Source organism: Egretta garzetta, unplaced genomic scaffold (genome assembly GCF_000687185.1).
Source record: "Egretta garzetta isolate BGI_Z169 unplaced genomic scaffold, ASM68718v1 scaffold88, whole genome shotgun sequence".
Classification (NCBI taxonomy): domain Eukaryota; kingdom Metazoa; phylum Chordata; class Aves; order Pelecaniformes; family Ardeidae; genus Egretta; species Egretta garzetta.
In genome coordinates, this window is record NW_009260408.1 from 169,307 (window position 1) to 187,903 (window position 18,597).

The 18,597-nt window shown below is 44.3% G+C and overlaps 1 protein-coding gene across 3 annotated transcripts in view; it reads left to right on the forward strand.

Moving 5' to 3' along the window:
- The window catches only part of GLIPR2 (GLI pathogenesis related 2), a 41,947-nt gene extending 27,716 nt beyond the window's left edge, over positions 1-14,231 (forward strand). The window contains exons 4-6 of one of the 3 annotated variants that reach the window (XM_035898999.1): positions 2,722-2,825; positions 12,053-12,130; positions 13,174-14,231. In XM_035898999.1, coding sequence (XP_035754892.1) covers positions 2,722-2,825; positions 12,053-12,130; positions 13,174-13,334 — 343 coding nt within the window. In that variant the 3' untranslated portion in view covers positions 13,335-14,231. Of the gene's footprint in view, positions 1-2,721; positions 2,826-3,136; positions 3,228-4,768; positions 6,111-12,052; positions 12,131-13,173 lie in introns of those variants that run through there. The other 2 variants (XM_035898998.1, XM_035899000.1) reach the window with 2 other exon arrangements.
- The last annotated feature ends 4,366 nt before the right edge of the window (positions 14,232-18,597 follow it).

The window sequence follows — 18,597 nt, forward strand, 5'->3', positions numbered from 1 at the left end:
TTCAGGTTTTTTCAGGCTGATCCTCACAGTACACAGGAGATACCTGACGGAGTAAATGCTGATTAAACTATTCGGAAAATAAATGTCCGTAACAGCTAAAGAGTGGCCAGTTTGATTCCTGCAGAGATGAGATCTCATCTCCCAATAGGCTTTCTACCATAACTGTGTAGACTCCTCTGTGCCGGCTGGCTGGGAGCCAGAGAGGCTGTGAGCCTTCCCAGAACTCGATTTACTGTCCCAGCACGGTGCTGCGCTGCCACACAGATGCACCAGCTCCTGCACTCCTAGACCAGAGATCTATGCCTGGTGTTGTGCTGTACAGCACACCATGTACGTGGCGTGCGGGCATGCCCTCTGCCAGGAAGCAAAATCTGATTCTGTCTTTATTTTTTCACTTTTTTTTTTCCTTTGAGACACCAATAATAACTGGATACAGTATTTCTAGGAGATGGAATGCCAGTGACTCATCCACATGCCTTTGTAATCTGCTGGGGTTTTCCTTCTGTTCTTCAAAGGGTTGTTTTGTTTCTGTTTTACATGATGCCTCACAAGGAGGAAGAAATTTCATTGACTTGTCAATAGCCCTTCTTAGGTCTCCAAAGTGCTACAGTTGGTTTGAACACGTCAACTTGTATGAATAGTTCAGATTATTCTATCAAATAGGCATTGCTCCACATTTATCTCAAAGTGTGCTGTTGCTCTTGCTGAGTATTTTTAGGTCCTTCTTGAATTCCTCACACTCCTCTCTGGTCTCAGCTGACTTTCCTTGCTATGATGAGTAACAATGGGAAACCTTTGGTTGCGGTCTGTAGCTTAACTTGTAAGAATTAAAAGGCACATGTTCAGAGAGCGGTGAAACTGGTTGATAGCAAGAACCAGAAATGGTTGGATTTGAATAGAAGACATGAAATGTAAGAAATCTGTTTATTTGTCAAGACAGATTTTGCATGATCTTAAATTTAAAGAACTTCACCTTTTCTTTAGGTATATCCAATATCCTTGTCGGTATGTATCTGGTGTATCTCTGGGTACTTTTCCGTGCTTCTCTGTGTGTGTTGAAAATGGTCTGTTTCCTGCCATTTTCAGTTCCAATAATTGCAACAGGTTAGATGAACAGTTAGATGAACTGTTGGATCCCTGCTTCAGCATGAGATGAGTCACCCTCAGCAGGTGCCTGTTTATCTCTGACTGTAATGAAGCATAGGGTGATGATCTCAGATGCACATCTCATGCTTTCAACTGCCTGAGCTAGAGTGAATTAATCACCCTTTGTCTCAAATCCTTGGCAACTACGTCTGTGTGCAGTGTGTACTTTGTTCCAGTCTTTTCTCATGCTTGGGATGGGGGAATCCTTGAAGAGAAAAATTACAGGATTGTAGCAATATTGGGCATGAAGGACTTCTGCAGATCCTCGTTCAGGATCTAGCAGATTGACAACGGGCAAGTTTTCGGGATTTCAAAATTAATGGAGGTAATTAAATGCCTTTTTTTTTTTTGGTTTTTTGAGAGGAGTAGGACAGAAGGAAATGAGAACCTAATGACTGACATACTAGCTTGGGCCAAAATGTTCAGCTGGACAAATTTCCTGTCTGGCAGGACAGTAATTCATGATTAGGGAAGGAGAAGCAGGACAAAACAACTGTGGTGATCCTTCCCCCATTATCTTCTCCCAGAAATGACAGAATTCTCCTGGAAATTATGTTTTTCCTAAGCAGTAGGTTGTATCCTCACTTTTTTTTTTGCTGTTGTTTAATTACTCCTGAAGATTACACGCACACACACTGTAAATTTGTCTAGCTCTTTTTCAAACCCCTATGCGCTTTGGTGTCTGCATTGTCCTGTGGCAATGACATCTGCTGCACAGTGTGAAAAAAATGCTTTGTCTTACATGACTTCTAAATCTATGACCTGACAATTTTGTGTTTTGCCTCCTATTTCTTGTGCCGTGAGAAATCGCAAATAGTCTTTCCAATTTCACTCTCTGTACTGAAGCCTCTCCAGTGTTGAATAAAGAGAATAATTGTTTTACACATGATGTTCTTCTTAACCCTATTGTTGTAAGACAATAAAACACATCCCACGCTCTCACACATGTCAACTTCTATAGAAACAGTGCTGCTTATCCCTATGTTGGTGTACACAGTTGTTGCCTCAGATTCTCCATGTGGTCCCCTTCTCCTCTGTACTGTGGCCTGGCACATTGCTCTTGTTTTGCATTTGGCTTTTTTTCATGTGTAAATGTAGGGTTTTTTACACTTGCTTTGACTGAATCCACACTCCTGTCTTTTTTTCTATCTCATCAAGAACATAAATTACTCCTGTGAGGGGCCTAGAAATGACAGGAGGTGACACCTGTAGCAATGGCTGCAGGTACTTCCATTTTCCCCAGCTAAGGATGCCCAGTGGATTTCCAGGTGCTGGGCAGAACACCCGGTAGGGGGAGATCTGCCCTTTGATTTCTTCTAGGCCCTTCTCAGCAGTGACACAGATGTTCATGAAAGACGGGAAAATGGCCTCTAGGCCTTCCCTTTGCCTAACTCCTAGATCTATGTAAGCTTAAAATGTCCCTGGCTTCAGGGCTTTGCAACTGAGTAACTTGGCTTAAACCGTCATGTTCCAGCAAAATTCCTTGCTTGCATCTCCACCTCTTCCTCCTCCTTCTCCTCCTCTCTGCTCGCTGTGGCTGTGGTCCATGACTCCATGTGTGGATTCCTCTGCTAGGTACGCAGAAGAACTGGCTACCACGAGGGTGCTCAAACACAGCTCCGAGTCTGCTAATGGAAAATGTGGAGAAAACCTAGCGTGGGCATCCTATGACCAACCAGGTAAGCTTTCTTCTCTTGTTATCTCACAGACACTGGATAAATGGCTTGTTTCATGGACTTTGGTCTCAGAGCATTTGGTTGCAAGGGTACTGGCATTTCCTCTGCTTTGAAAATGCATCCACCACAGCCCAGCCCCAGCTCCATGGGGACAGTAACCTATGTGTACTGAGAGCAAGGAGCACATGTAAGCACGGAGCAGGTAAGGGACTGAGGTAGTGTGGTATCTCCCTTTGGAGGTAGGACTTGGTAGCTAGGCTGCTCCATATGTCCCAGCTGTGGAGCTCTCTTAAATGCTACTTGTATGTCCGTAGGAGGAGAGAAGGAAGCCGTCAATGCCCTGTCCTTCACCTCTCTCCTTGGTTTGTCCCAGCCAAAGAGAGGACTCTCCACAGGCCAGCTGTGGTAAGGCAGATGGAAAAATGGCCATTGCATGCTACACAGCAGTTCCTGTTTGTGGGGGCAAAAACTGGGGGAGGGGGGGTCAACACCAAAATGACAGAGGCTAATGTGTTAGACATCTAGTCTCTTCTGCTCTGATGGCAAACAGGCTTTGAGCCCTTTTCCATGCCTTCATTTTTGAAGACAAAAATACTCCATATGTTTTCTGATCATAAATGTAGCATGTAAGTGTCAGCCTTCAGTCTGGATGCCTGAGAAGCTGAGTTTTGGCCAGGCTGGCAGCCTGTGGTGAGCCTGTCATGGTTTAACCCCAGCCAGCAACTAAACCCCACCCAGCTGCTCACTCAGTCCCCCCTTGGTGGGACGGGGGAGAGAACTGGAAGAGTAAAAATGAGAAAACTTATGGGTTGAGATAAGGAGAGTTTAATAGGTAAAGCAAAAGCTGCACACGCAAGCAAAGCAAACAAGGAATTCACTCACTACTTCCCATGGGCAGGCAGGTGCTCAGCCATCTCCAGGAAAGCAGGGCTCCATCACACGTAACAGTGACTTGGGAAGACAAAAAACCACCGTAACTCTGAATGTCCCCCCCACTCCTTCTTCCCCCAGCTTTATACGCTGAGCATGAGGTCATACTGTCTGGAATATCCCTTGGGTCAGTTGGGGTCAGCTGTCCTGGCTGTGCCCCCTCCTAGTTTCTTGTGCACCCCCAGCCTCCTTGCTGGTGGGGTGGGGTGAGGAGCAGAAAAGGCCTTGACTCTGTGTGAGCACTGCTCAGCAGTAACGAAAACATCCCTGTGTTATCAACGCTGTTTCCAGCACAAATCCAAAACACAGCCCCATACGAGCTACTGTGAAGAAAATTAACTCGGTCCCAGCCAAACCAGCACAGAGCCCTCAGTGGGGAGTGATGTTCAGTAGGCTCTTCCCTCCTGCCTCCTCCAGTGGGCAGGGTTTGTGTCTCAGCCTGCTGAGACAGCAGGTGGGATGTATTAAAAGTGACCACTTGCTTTGTTTATTCCCATCTACCCCTGGAATTTCCAGCACAGTCTGGGGGAGACAGAAGCTCATTTCTGCAGGCTGGAGGCCGTGTTTGAAGGACCTGGAAATTTTAGTTAAGTGAGTTTTAGACCCAGAGACACTGCTCGGTTCCTCTGCAAGTGCCAGCTCTAGTCCCTAATGGGTACTTTTTCATGTTGAAAGAGAAACCCAGGGTGGAAAAACACAATTTGATCTACTCATATTTGGCATTCTGTCCATTGCAAGAGGCAAGGGTTCAGTGCAGCATGGGAAAACGCAGATGTACAGCAAAGTTTGCACAGCGGCTATGACTCACTGGCTAAGCTTACTTCTTCCTTCTTGTTTGTGTTAATGGCCTGTGCTCCTTCCCCCGAGGTTAAAATTGCAGAATTCCCATTTAGAGAGCTGGAAACAAAACACAAATGCCTGTCTTTTTCTGGATCCCATTTCTTGTCTTCAGTGCACTGTTTCCATACATAACTTGCCAGATTTGAGCAATTTCGTTGCTATTTTTTTATCCACAGGATTGAATGTCTTGCTGAGAAAATTAAGCTACATCCTCTTTTGTTCTGTAAAACACTTCACCGGGATCACTCACAGTACCAGAATGAGAAAGCTAGTTCTTCAAAGAAAGTTATTCTCTTGTCTGGGCTTAGTCTTCATCTCTGTGGAGCTGGTTCATTCTTCCTCTTTTTCTCATATAGTTCCCTTTGGATAGTTAATTTGTACCCTGCTCAATGAGGCTGAAATTTGTATTAAGGCATCCATTCACGGGCTTAACAAAGGCCAGCAGTGTCTTCCGGTTTCTTTCCCAGATAAAGCAAAACTCAATAAACCTCCAGCATACTCTGTAGTCTCTCTAAGAAAGTGATGCTGCCATTTATTTTGGCTCTTAGTGGGTTCTGTAATAATGCCAGATGTATTTCTTGTTTCAGAGAAGATTTAAGCTTTCAACAGTAAGAGCCTTCTAGTTTGACCCCTCTCCTAGTACAAGAATACCTTGAATTGTATTCAGGATTTTAGAGTTACATAGCCTAAAGCTGTCACTGGAAATACGTTTATCCCTATAATCCAAGAAGTAGTTGTCAGCTGTTTCCTCCCTCCAGTCCTGCAGGAACTGCTCCGTGGCAGACTTCTCTTTGTCTGTGTTCAAATAAGTGAGCTGTCATCTGCCACTAATGCGAGAGACCGCAGCCTGCCTTAGCAGCTGTAGTATGCCAGGCTTCTCGGGATGCCTCATCTCATTTCTCGCGTGTTGGGAGGCCGAAGGCAAGCACTGGGCGACTTAAGTTCTGCTTGGGATGGCTGGTGTGGTTGTGAAGAACGTGCCACGTTGCCTGTGAAAACACTGCAGCTTATGAACTCTAGAGAGTTCCTAAGGAAAATTCACTGTATGTTATCACCCAAATCTGTTATGGGAGGAACCTGGGTCTGCTGACAGATCAGGATCAGTGGGCAGAGCGGCACAGACACCCTCTGCCCCAGCCCTGGAGCAGCATGCTCTGACAGAGAGCCTGACTCCATGCACCTCTTGCTGCCTAACACCAGGCTTTTACAGTACTGTTAAATAAAAATAAAGCAAACCAAAATAAGGACCTGCATGAGGAACACTGGAAGTAAAGGATTACTTCCTAAAACCATTAGTATGACTTCAATCTAGGTAGCAATTTTATTTCTGAGGCAGGTTTAAAACTACGCCTACCTTCTTTCCTCGCAGACTGGTGGAAGGAAGGTTGTGATGACAAAAACTAGAAAAAATTTGAGAAAAATTGTGAGGTTTGGGATATCTAGTTTTTAAATATCATGGAATCATAGAATGTTTTGGGTTGGAAGAGGCCTTTAGAGGCCATCTAGTCCAACCTCCCTGCAGTGAGCAGGGACACCTTTAACCGGATCAGGTTGCTCAGAGCCCCGTCCAACCTGGTCTTGAATGCTTCCAGGGATGGGGCCTCCACCACCTCTCTGGGCAACCCGTTCCAGTGTTTCCCCACCCTCCTTATAAAGAATTTCTTCCTCGTATCCAGTCTAAATCTACCCTCCTTTAGTTTAAAACCATTAACCCTTGTCCTGTCACAGCAGACCTTGCTAAAAAGGTTGTCCTCAAGTAGATTGCCATGGTGCTACCCATCCTCACTCAGACTTACATCCTGTGTGATTTTACTAGAACGTTTTTAGCAACAGACTCAGTGGGATTACTTGAATATTTAAGGATTCTTTAGTATGAGGAGAAGCAGTAAGGCTGGGCCCAGAGAAATTAAATGTCAGGGGGAGCTGAATACAGGAATACAGCAGCCACAGGTTTCTGCCCCCAGTAGCGAGGCTGAGAGTGTATTCCCAGGCTTGCACACACAAACACACATATACAGCATGTATGTGTGTATATGTGCAGGTGGCCACACAGATCAGCATAGGCGGGTACAGTTAGCATTCACATAAACAGCACCAGTGGCCTCATCCTGTTCCCCTTTCTGGCTGATCACGATGAAGCCTGTTACTGCGGTACATATAAATAGTATGCACATACAAAATATATTTTTTCCAGTAACATGTTCATATATATATAAATCTATATTTTTATAACATAAAAGAATACGTCTAATATAGATATTCCAGTAATGGACGCAAAATTCCAGTGTGAATCCCTGCAGCAGCTGGGCTCAGACACGCAGTCTGCCCAGTAACTGCCCCTGTATCCCAGTCTCCCCAGCTGCTGGCACCTGGACGTACAAACCCCTGAGGCTGCGTTTCCACTCCAGTTGCTGGTGCAGCCCATCTCGCACACACGCAGCTCCCTGGCCATCAGCCAGGACCCCCCCTTGTCCCTGCAGTGGCCATATGCTTCTGTGGCGACTCCTCCTGGACCACTTCTCCTGCTTGCTGGCTAGTCTAGCTTGCGCTTTGCTAGCGCACACACACCCACACTACCGCTCCAGTTGCTGGCACCACAGACGCCCAGGTCCCTGCAAGCCTTGGTCTGATATCAGTTGTTGGCACTCAGACACTGCCCCCCTCCTCTCATCCACACAGAATAGAGCTCCTCGACCAGGAGAATAGTTAAAAATGAAATTTAATGAGACGACGGGACAACTGAGGAGATGCAGGGCATGGCCAGGCGAGAGTACTGACACCTTTTTACAAGCAGTGGCCCATTTTTCTCTCTCCACCCTTCAGAGAGTGGAATCAGCAGAAGAACTTTACACCAGGACTATCAGTCCCATGTATGGACCGACCTCATACATTCAATCCTCTGACCTTACGAGGCAGCTTGAGGCACAGTCAGGTGTGGCCACGTTACTAGCTCACAGCTTGGGTCAATAAAATCAAATCACTATGCTGATTCTGGACCTACTGTTGGGCAGAACTGTACTTGGGTACTAATTCAAGGATTTTTTTTACCAAGTTTTTCTGCGATGTCCGGAGAGTCATGGTACTGATGAAACTCATTAGAGCAAGATTCAGCCTGTTCCAAAATGGACATCTCGTAAGTCTACCCCAGCAGGTCATCAGTCAGCCATTGCTAGGAGAAGGGTGGAGTCAAACTGTGTTTCCATAGAGAAAGTGTTGAAACTGTGACAGTGGTTTACAGCAATGCAAACAGGAAGGATATTTAAAAAAACCAGCAATCTACTAGTTGGTTCTGCAAGGGGAGCGACAGAAGAGAAGCTGCAGCCCTGACTATAGGACAGGTCTGCCTGCTTTATGATAGACGTAAACTTCAGTCCTTTCTGCTACAATCGGAAACACGGGCTGGGAGTGAGATTTCTTTTCTTTCCTTCTCATTGAAATGTATTTTGAACAGTAACCAACCCCTGTTTTGGGGTGGGAGTGTGTGTGTGTTTCGTGGAAGTGGGAACTGTTTTCACTGAAGCATTCAAATACAAGGGAAACAGACACTAAATATAACCGCATCACTTATTCCATAATAATTTGAAATGGAAATACTGTAGTGAATTCTCTGAACCTGCAAGTCTGAGCATGCAAGTTGCTGCTAAAGCAGGTCGGCTCAGCCCTGTGCTGACCCCTCTGCTGTTCTCTCTTGGGTCATTTTCTGTAGGCCCTGGGAAGCCTGGGGTTCGCTGGGCTCAAAATGGAATTTTCCCTTAGTCCCCTATGTATCAGCTGTTGCTTTCAATGCTGGTTTGGCTCGCATCCCACCACTGCTTCCCAAGGGGCAAAGAATCAGAAGAGAAGTATTTCAGAGGAAGGAGAGTGTGTTTTCATCACTAGGTACCTACCTGTCTTCTTGCATGGTAATAACTTCCACCAGTCTGTCAAAAGTTGCCTAGTCCTTTGGTCACCTTCTCTTTTGCCGGGAACAAGTTGGTCTTTAATTTCTGGCAGCCTATGATGCAATGCCTCTTTTCATTCAAGGAGGATGACAGCAATGCCATATAATGACAACCTGATCCCGCACATGAATAAATGAAGCATGGCTATCGGCTGCTGGGCTTTCACTGCCTAGCTGCAGTAAGTCGCAAGTGTTCATCCCTGAAGGCTGGGAATTAACACAGCATGGATGGTGCTACCCAACTATGCCCGTTGCCTTTCACGTACAGGATTGAAGTATTCCTACCTGATGCCATTGCCATCTCCCTTGAATTAAAGTGTTACGAAATTTTCATATGATGGTATTCTTTAAATTAAAAAAAAAATTATGAAGAAATACTGTGTTTGTCAAAGCTTCCACGCATCTTGCAATATTTTCGTTATGGAGATTTTAAGTTCTTGGCACGTGGAGCCCAGGTGCTCTTCTTAGAGCTACAGTAAGCAGAGTGGGGATGACTTTCTCCTGTGTCACACTGATGTATTAACAGAGGGAATGAAGTGCTGGCAGCAGTGGGAATGCAGTCTTACATCTGTAAAAATGCTGTTTACATAGTATAGTCACTTAAGCACTTGTACACACAAAATACATGTGCTTCGTAAGGTCTGACATGACTGCAGTCACACTCTGTTCTTCTCTTCCACCCAGCTTGCAACAGACACATCTAAATCCTTCATAGCTTTGAAGTCTAGGCTGGGACAGGATCATGTTTGGTTTGGGGTTGGTTTTTTTTACTATGTGCTTTTTCTTTTCCCCTTGAATTGCATAAGGATTGCTCTTGGCACACTTTCCAGTCTTTGTTTTAGCTTTAGTGTGAGTAACAAATGAACAGATCTTTTATTTGCATTACAGACTTCAGCTGTAAAACAGGTCTACAGGGTTTGTTCTTTGGTGCAGGGAGAGCAGGGAAAGAAGGAACCTATTGCCATTCCTGAAACATTTACTTTGGGGAACGAGAGAGGTTTTGCTATCTTTTGGTGTAGAAAATGTAAATTGACTCCACTAAGAGAGCACCATTCCTAACGAGCAGTGTGGCATAGGTAAGTTCCCAGTACTTTCAGTTCACAAACTTCTCAAGAGATGGCATTTCCTTCAGTATTTTCAGTGACAGCTCTGACAGCCAGCTTTCCAGGCTAACAACGCCATCCTTTTAGCAGACGGCGCTCACGAAACAACTGAAGTTCCAAGGAGTTAACAGCTCAGTGTCCGACTTCTAGAGCAGTGCAAGACTTTTTGCTGCAGAGTAGCAAAACATGAGTCACTGCTGTTCTGCAGCCAGCAGTCCACCAGGGACCAGCGCTCTTCATGACGGTAGGCTTAACAGCATTGGCAGCTTGCTGTGAAATCAACTGAAAGCAACTTGCGTTACACTTCCTGGAATGCTAAGCAGAAATTTCATTATCGATGTAGCTCAGGGAAAAACCTGCCCCCTCTCTCCCCCCCCCCCCCGCCGTGTTTGACACAAGAATTTCCTAACAACCAGTAATGGAAAAGAAGTAATGTTTGACTTCTGAGTACATAGCATCTGCAAGTTCTGGTCTGAGCTCCTGCCCTCTGTGCTGCCTGTTCCACCGGATCCATTGCAGGTGGTCAGAATCTCCTCTTTGCTATCAAGTTCCTTAATTATTCAACAGAAAACAAGGGTGGTGTGGTGGTTTGACCCTGGCTGGATGCCAGGGGCCCGCCAAAGCTGCTCTATCACTCCCCTCTAACCAGACAGAGGAGAGAAAAGTAAATCAAAGGGCTCGTGGGTCGAGATAAAGGCAGTTTAATGAAGAAAAAAAAAAAAAAAAAGCAAAGGCCACCCCCAGTAGCAAAAGGAAAAATACCTGTTTCCAGTCTGTGGAGCTAACTGGCCTTTCTTGAGCTTTTTAATAGGTTGGTGCTGCTCAGCAGGTTTGGGAATCACTTCATTTCAGGAGCAGGGCATGAACCGGACACCAGGCACTCCCTCCAGCTCAGCCCCACTCCCCAGCCTCAGTGGAAAGCCATATTATTTGTATTTTGCAACCTTTATTTCTTGATACCCTGGCACTGCCAAGGAGCTTTAAGTGCAGCTAGATCTTGCCCCCTTCCAGCCCACTGGTGTGTGTGTGTGTGGAATATTGGAGGCACAGCCTTGATGTTGTTCAAGCATTGCTTAGCAGTAGCCAAAACGTTGGTGTGTTATCAACCTCTTTCTACATACCAATAGAAAGCACATCCCTATGCTGCTTGACCCAATACATGTGGGTTATTTCTTTGGCAAATATTAACCTTAGAGACCCACAGGCATGCAGTGCTACATCACTGGCCATAGTCATAGGCTGTATACAACTGTGGTCAGTGACGAATGTGCTGGACGCAAGAACTTCTACCTAGCAGCAGCTCCTTGGCGTGTGTATTTGAGGGGTCTGACTGTAGTAACCCAAGTTAGAATGCCTTGAAGTGGACATCCACAATGGCTCAAATGCTAAGCAAGAGCCACTACAAAATAAATGCACTCAGAAATTCCAAGTACTAAGTGCTGATGAGAACATGGAAAACTAGAGGATGTCAGAAGTGTCATTTTTCCTTTGGTTTGCTTGGAGCTGTAAGGGGATGTCTTCATACACCTGCATCCACAGGTGGGAGGCCTCCCTGTAGAAAAGGTCCCTGTGCCCTTTGCTCAGCAAATCTGGCAAAGCTCACTTAAGTCTTTTCAAGCACATTCCAAAGAGGGAAGAGCTGCTGAAAGCTGTATGTAGAGGCCTAATGACAGAAGCACTCATTCAAGGTGAGGGAGATGTTTCTTCACTACCTTCCAAGCTGAAAGTTACAGAAGGTTGTGGGAAGAAAAAAATGTAAACTCAATGTGTTAAATTACCAGGTGATTTCTTCTGAAGACTAAAGGGGTTTCTGCCCCACCTCAATCCAAACGCTGTGCCACACAGACCTCTCTTGTCCAAAGTTTTTTCCAACTTCAGTGTTCTAAAGTTTTAACCACAGGGGAGAATTGATGGGTGGTCCTGTTTCCTGATCTGTTGGTGCCAGCGTAGTGCTCTTCGTCAGCTCCGTCCTACCAGACGAGCACCTTGCTGCAGAGATCTTCCCTGAACGGGATGAACTCTACGTGTTTCTACAGGTGTTTCGTGGGTTGCCCGCCCAGGCTTTGAGCCAGCCATGCAGTCCCCGGCACCTCATTGGAGGAACTGATGGCCTGTGCTTGTGTCGAGCAGAACTCAAGTCACTGATGGCATCAATGGCATGAGATGCTTAACAAAAAACATCGGACTAATTAGTAACTGAGTAGCAACAGCTATTGCAAACCAATAAATATTTGCTAAGTTACACATACTGCCATGTTACCTACATTTCAAAAACTTTTCAGTAAAAACACTGTTTCTCCATGATTCTAGAAGTTCTTGCCAGCTATTAATGGAAGATCTTGCTGGCCAGGCTGTAAGGTGAGCTACCCTTCTGTCTTCGTGTCATAGTTCCACAGCAGATTTCTTTTGTCTTCCAGGAAAGGATGTGGCTGACAGATGGTACAGTGAAATAAAAAATTACAGCTTTCAAAACCCGGGGTTTTCTTCTGGGACAGGTGAGTTCGGACTGGGCACTGTTTCTTCCACAACACAGCTTTTATTTTAAGAAATTGGTTAGCCAACTTGTTTTGGTATTTTTCAAAAAAATAGCTTTACTTCTTAGAAAAAAAAAAAAAAAGAGGGAAAAATATTAGAATTTCCTCAAGGTTTTATGTTAGAAACTTGCAAAAGGGTAAAAGGAAACTGAGAAATGAGGGAGTAAGCAAAATTTGTGGGTTTTTTTAATAATGTATTTTTCCTCTGACTCCAAAGTTTTTAAAAGGCAACTTATTTTTACGGGAAATCCATTTGTAGAAAATACTAAATTGGAATCATATAGGTGTCTCACTAAATGTACTGTGCTGGTTTTTACATTGACACCTGTCTTCTACCAAGTTAGATCACTCCAGTCACAGAGATAACTTCAGATATTATTTGGAGATCAGCCACAGGCCATTGACTGCAGACTAACAATCTGGTGTTGAATGAACATAAGAATAATATTCTTTGAATTATGCTTAAGCAAGTGGTACATCCAAGCTTGCTTCAGATGAAGAAAAAGCACGTTTTTTTTCCCATGGGGTCTATCTATGCATAGAGGGTACAACTGATGGAGCAGCGCATGCAGGGGTGACTATTACAATTAGGCAGAAGAAGCCACAAGATCAGTGCTATTTTGAGTAGCTGTACGTGCAGACACACGGGGGAGTATGAAGTGGCCAAAGCAAATGAATAATTGTCACTGTCAGAACGGCTGTTCACACTGCAGGGAGTAAAGACCATGATTTCTCTGTCCAATTTTATATCAGATACTCATCAAACTACTTCTTTTGTGATTCTTATTTGGATATAGGACACAGAAATGGGGATAGTAATGTGGAACCAGATCAGATCAGGCATTTTCAAGACAAAATGCTAGATGTAGTTTTCTTTTCATGTCCGTAGCTTGTTCTCCTGTTAGAGAAAGAAACAGTTTTGTATTGTTTACCTCACACGTTGAAGGGAATGTTACAGGTTTAGTACCTAAAACAACTGCCTATGTTTATCTGTCTCTCTTCAGGTCACTTCACAGCAATGGTTTGGAAGAACACAAAAAAGATGGGGGTTGGAAAAGCATCTGCTAGTGACGGCTCAACATTTGTGGTGGCTAGATACGATCCAGCTGGAAATGTAGTAAATCCAGGGTATTACGAGGAAAATGTCCTTCCTCCAAGAAAATAACTTTTTTTTTTTTTTTAAAGGTAGTCTTATTGTTTAATGACAAGTGAACCTGGATTTGGAGTTAACAGTGGTTGAAATGAAGTACAATGCCATGAAATTTCCTGTTTGATACTGCAGTTCACTTCTCATTATAGAGGAAGCAATTTCACGTTGCTTGAGTTGATCTGCACATCCCTGTTGTTTTTTATGAAGGGGTTTCATTTTATTTGAGGACGAAGTATATGCAGCATTTCTGAAGGGTAAAATTTATAAGGTTGTTGGGTTTTTTTTAATAGTTTGCATGAACTCTGTGTCAGCATGTGAGTAAACACATGTTGGATGTCTCTTTCTAAACAAGCAAATTTATAGCTTTCTGTAAACTGAAGATACCAGCTTGTAATTGTATCATGTACTCCCAGTTTTCCAGTATTTTTTAATAATTTTAACTTCTTTGCTCTATCTATACCTCCTGCTACTGTGGGGCCTGCTCTCTGCAGGTGGAACATATGCAAAACTTCCCCTGTGAAAGGTACATGTGTAAAATGTAGTGGCATTCAGACCTATATGTTTTTATCAAGAGGATCTCACGGAACACTAAAAATGTTGCTGACAAAATTGTATCCATCAAGCAAGCTATAGCTAATGCATGACCTGAAAGCTACTAATAATTTTTAAATCCTAGCGTTACATTTTAGGTGCTAATATTTAAAATCTTTTTGAGATGAATGTATTTCAAGTTGAACTCCCATTTTACAGTTTACAGTATGTACATTGTCTTATAATCAAATCGTGTCTGTCTGTTACAGGAAAGCAAGATACTGCCTTTTCTCTTAGATATTTACACACAAAGAAAGTTTCTTTCATGGAGCACATTGGATTTTATTTCTCAATAACTTATTTTTATTTCCTAGGGAATATCTTCTGCAGGTGTCATGCTATCCAGACAATAACATTCCCAAATCATCTCTTGTCTCGTTTAATAATGTCACAGTAGGAGGTATTCACATAGTCATAATTAAGAGATGTTTACTCTTTGTTCATATCATTCAATAATAGTACAAATATTTCAGCTACTGGATTGATGCCTTGAAAAAATTCAGATTGAATTTCCTTAAAAGCGAGAAAGCAAAAATTCTGAGGACAGTTTTTCTCTTATGAAACGTCGGTGGGTCCATTTTGGCCAGGTTCATATGCTATGCTTCAATTTGGGGTCCTCTTTCCTTTGTACATGTTTCTTCTGACTTCTGCTGAGATTCTGTGTGCCAGAATTCGCTTCCTGAAGAGTGCCATTACAGAAATACTTTTGTTTACACAGTTGTAATAAACTGCACTGTTACGGCTTGATTATATGTCACTGTGATGCTGTATGTTACAATCTTTTTGCTGTAACCAAGAATTTAACACATACAATGAACATCTGAAAATTAAATATTTTTGAATATGAACTACTCAAGCCTTTGACCTGAGTCTTTGTTGAGCCTTTCTAGTCCAGGAGAAAAAGAAGAGACCTGCTAAGAAACGATAAATCATACCTTCATACAAAGATTGAGCTAACACTAGAATCCAAAAGCTGAAGAGGCGTCCCTCTTTCTCTGTTGAACTCCTGCTTTGTATCTCATTTCATTTCTGCTGCTCCCTCTCTCGGTTGACATGTTCTCAGTAAAGACTACCCACTCCACTCCCACTCAGACATGTGTGTTTCAGTAACTGCAGTCTTGGGGCCTTCCCCTTTTCAACCCTCAGCTGACAAATGTTGCACCTCCAAACAGGCTAATGTTTTGCATGCAGCGCGTTATCATTCCTGAGAATGAAAACAGGACTTTCTAAAAACATTAGGCTTGCTGCAACTGACATAAAGGTAAAAGCTAATGTTAAATAAATTAATGGCATTAAAATACTGATTTTCCTCATGGAATTGCTGCTATTGGCCCTGTAATTCCTTGAATGGTTGGTGTAAAACTGTATATATTCTGGCTGAGGGAGTCAAGTTGGAATTTTCCTCTGCTGCCCTCTAGGTTTTATTTTAATGCCAGAGAGAACTGGGAAGGTAGGTAAGGAGGGGACAAAAAAACCCTTGTTATTATCTCTATTTAAAGTGCTAGTGGCAAGTGAACTCCCAGAGCTTTTCAGGTAGAGCATTTTGAGGGGGGGCATGAGGCATAATCAGACATGAAAGAAGCACAAAGCCCCTCAGATAGACCCAATGCACACTTTGTGTGCTCCACAGAGCATCCATGAAGGTAAGTATGGTTGTAACAATTAAAAAAACCCTGTCAATTTAGTTCTTCATGACCCAAGATCGTGATGTTGATGCCTTCTGCAAATGAACTCTGGCTGCACGGTGAACTGTGGCATACGTAGGAGTCCAAATGCAAAGGGAAGGGTAACGTTGGCTGATGTGACTCACTGAGAAGCCATATGATTTTTGGGAAGTGTACACTGAAACCTAACTTAACCAGCCATCTGTATTAAAAGACTAAGTGTAGGTGTATTGCTCCACTCCCCACCACATCTTGGAGAATTGTGGGGATTAGGAGGTGGCAAAAAAAGGTTACCTCGTGTCATGTTAGAGCAGAACAAGGTGTTTTAAGAGCTTCCTCAGCCAGGGTTGTACACAAAAAAGTCACATTTGCCCTGGGAATAAAGAAAAGACTGATCTGATGGCTCTGATACCAGAGGAAAATACCTCTCTTGAGAGGCCTACAGATGGTTTCTAAGGTCTTTTTGGCAGCAGCAGGAGGAGGAGGATTCCATCAAAGTGGCTGACTCGATTGGGTGGACTGCAGAGAAGTCATGTTAGACTGGTGGACTGCCGACCTGCAGGCTTTTGCAGAGCATCCCACGTGCCCTAAGAACATTTTTGGCTTTTGTGGTATCTCTGATAGCCTTTTTGTTCTCTGTCTTATTCAGTATTTAAAGGCACTTTTCTATATGACTGATTTTAATGCTGATTTGAGCTGTCTTTTCAGCACCTGCTTTCTTGCCTTCCTATGATATTCAAGGAGCCGACTGCAAAAAAGCCAGGTGTGACTTCAGCTGAGGTGCTGGACATCATAACTGTAAGAAAATAAATCTTTTAAGAAGGCAAAGTGCTCACTGGAATGTCACTTGCCCCAGGGTGCGACAGTTGTTTTGATCTGCTATTAGAAAGACCAGAACATGGTAATGTGAACAAAGCCACAGACGGTCCTGGTCTGTTGATTACAAACGCCAGTGGCGCTGGCCTTGTCGTTGCAGTACATGCCAGTGCCACATCTCTCCCCCAGAGGCTTTGTGAGGGAAGGGCCATGTGTAAGATGGCAACTGGGGGGCTGCCTGACCCCAAGCAGAGTGGCAAAGGGGCTCGAGATGGCACAAAGGTAGTCAGTGAGCTAAAGCCACCTCCCTCCCTTGTTGAACCTGGCATTAAAAACCTCAGAAAACTGCATTTCTAAGGAGAACACAGAAAAAAAGTCAGGGGTTAGGCTGCTCCGGTTATTACATGGTAGGAAAGTGAAATTTGACAATGACATCATTATTTCTGCCTCCTTCACACTACCTAAAGACCAAAAAAACCTCTCTGCATGTCTAGCTCCAGAGGAACTGTTGCATCCTTGTATCACCTTTCCCAAACCACAGCAGAAGGAAATGGCAGGACTGAGTTTTCCTGCCTTTCAGCTCTCTCCTTGTCCCTCTGGGGGAAATCACAGGTTAATTTCTGCTCCCCAAAGCTCTGCACACCAGACTGGGGGTGAAAAATCCACTTCCTGTGGCAAGAACAAAGGAGTTGCACTAGGCCTGATCTTTACTATATGATCACCCTGAAGCAAGTCACAAGCTAGAAAATAGTCTGCTTCTTCAAGCTGCTAAGGAAGCCCTTTGTGAAATGTATTAAATGCCAAAAGCCAAGGAGGGCTGGAGAGTCTTCAGCAGTGCCTGGGTTTAGCCTCCCCCTTCCCCCTCTCTGGAGGCATGCTGTGATGGTGGGTGCCCCTGCCACCCTCCTGGGAGGAGTGCCATCCCTCTGCACCCACATACCCCAAACAGAGGTCCAGGGGCCAATCGACCCCCTATCTGCCGCACTTCTCCTGATACACTTCATAGTTCCTCTACTCCTTCACAAGACAGTTGGGTCTTCTAGCCGAGTTTACCCTTCTACAGCCCGGCAGCTACTGTAAATCTACCTGACAAAGTTCCTCTTCTGAGCTGGTTTAGTTTTTTGAGCAGTGCTGTCAGGGCCCTCTGCATCCTCCAAGAATTTTTAAGTTCTCTCCTTTTGCTCAAAAATTAGTTCCTCTGTCTCTCCTGTCTAGGAGGATGCTGAGCAAGACGTAGGATTGCAAGAGTCTTGTCATCAATGCAATGAAATGTACTTGGCTTTCAGTTGTACCAGGTGAACTGTAAAGAAATAACACAGAAGCAGCAGACATGGAATGCATGGACAGCATGCAGCCTAGAATCTGAGACCTTATTTAACAGTAACCTAGGAAAAGCTGTGAAGAGGTCTGTGGAGAGCAAGTGTACGGCCAGGATGCAGAGCCTGCTAACCTGCAATGGGTGGGGCAGCCTGCCTGGGCAAAGCTGTGCTGAGAGGTCATCAAAACCCAGACTAGGGTTCATATCCTGAAAGGCTGTGAACTGTCAGCACAACTTCTCCCCTATCCATCAGCTCTGGAGTGCTCACCAATGTGTCAGGAGGGAAGTCTAACTGGTTGTCCATTTTTTGGAGACAATCACAAAGGCCCCTTTCCCCTCTGCTGTCTCTGTAAGGGCTGCAGTCTCCCCTTTTGTATTGGGTCGGGCTGAGATGGAGTTGATTTTCCTCATAGCAGCCCTCACAGTGCTGTGCTTTCTATTGGTAGGTAGAGAGGTGTTGATAACACAGCAATTTTTGGCTAGTGCTGAGCAGTGCTCACACAGCATCAAGTCTGTGTCTCCAACATTCCCCCACCACCACCGGTGGGCTGGAAGGGGGCAAGATCTTGGGAGGGGACATAGCCAAGACACCTGACCCAAACTGACCAAAGGGATATTCCATATGATATGGCATCAGCTCAGATATAAAAGCTAAGGGAAAGGAGGAGGAAGGGGGGGGCATTTGTTTTTTATGTCGTTTTTTCATGTTGTTTTTTCTTCCAGAGCAACCGCTATGCGTACTGAAGCCCGGCTTCCCGGGAAGTGGCTGGACATCGCCTGCTGACGGGAAGTAGAGAATAAAATCTTGTTTTCCTTTTGCTACTGTGCATGGCATTTTTTTCTTTTTATTAAACTGCCTTTATCTTGACCCATGGGATTTTTTTTTCTT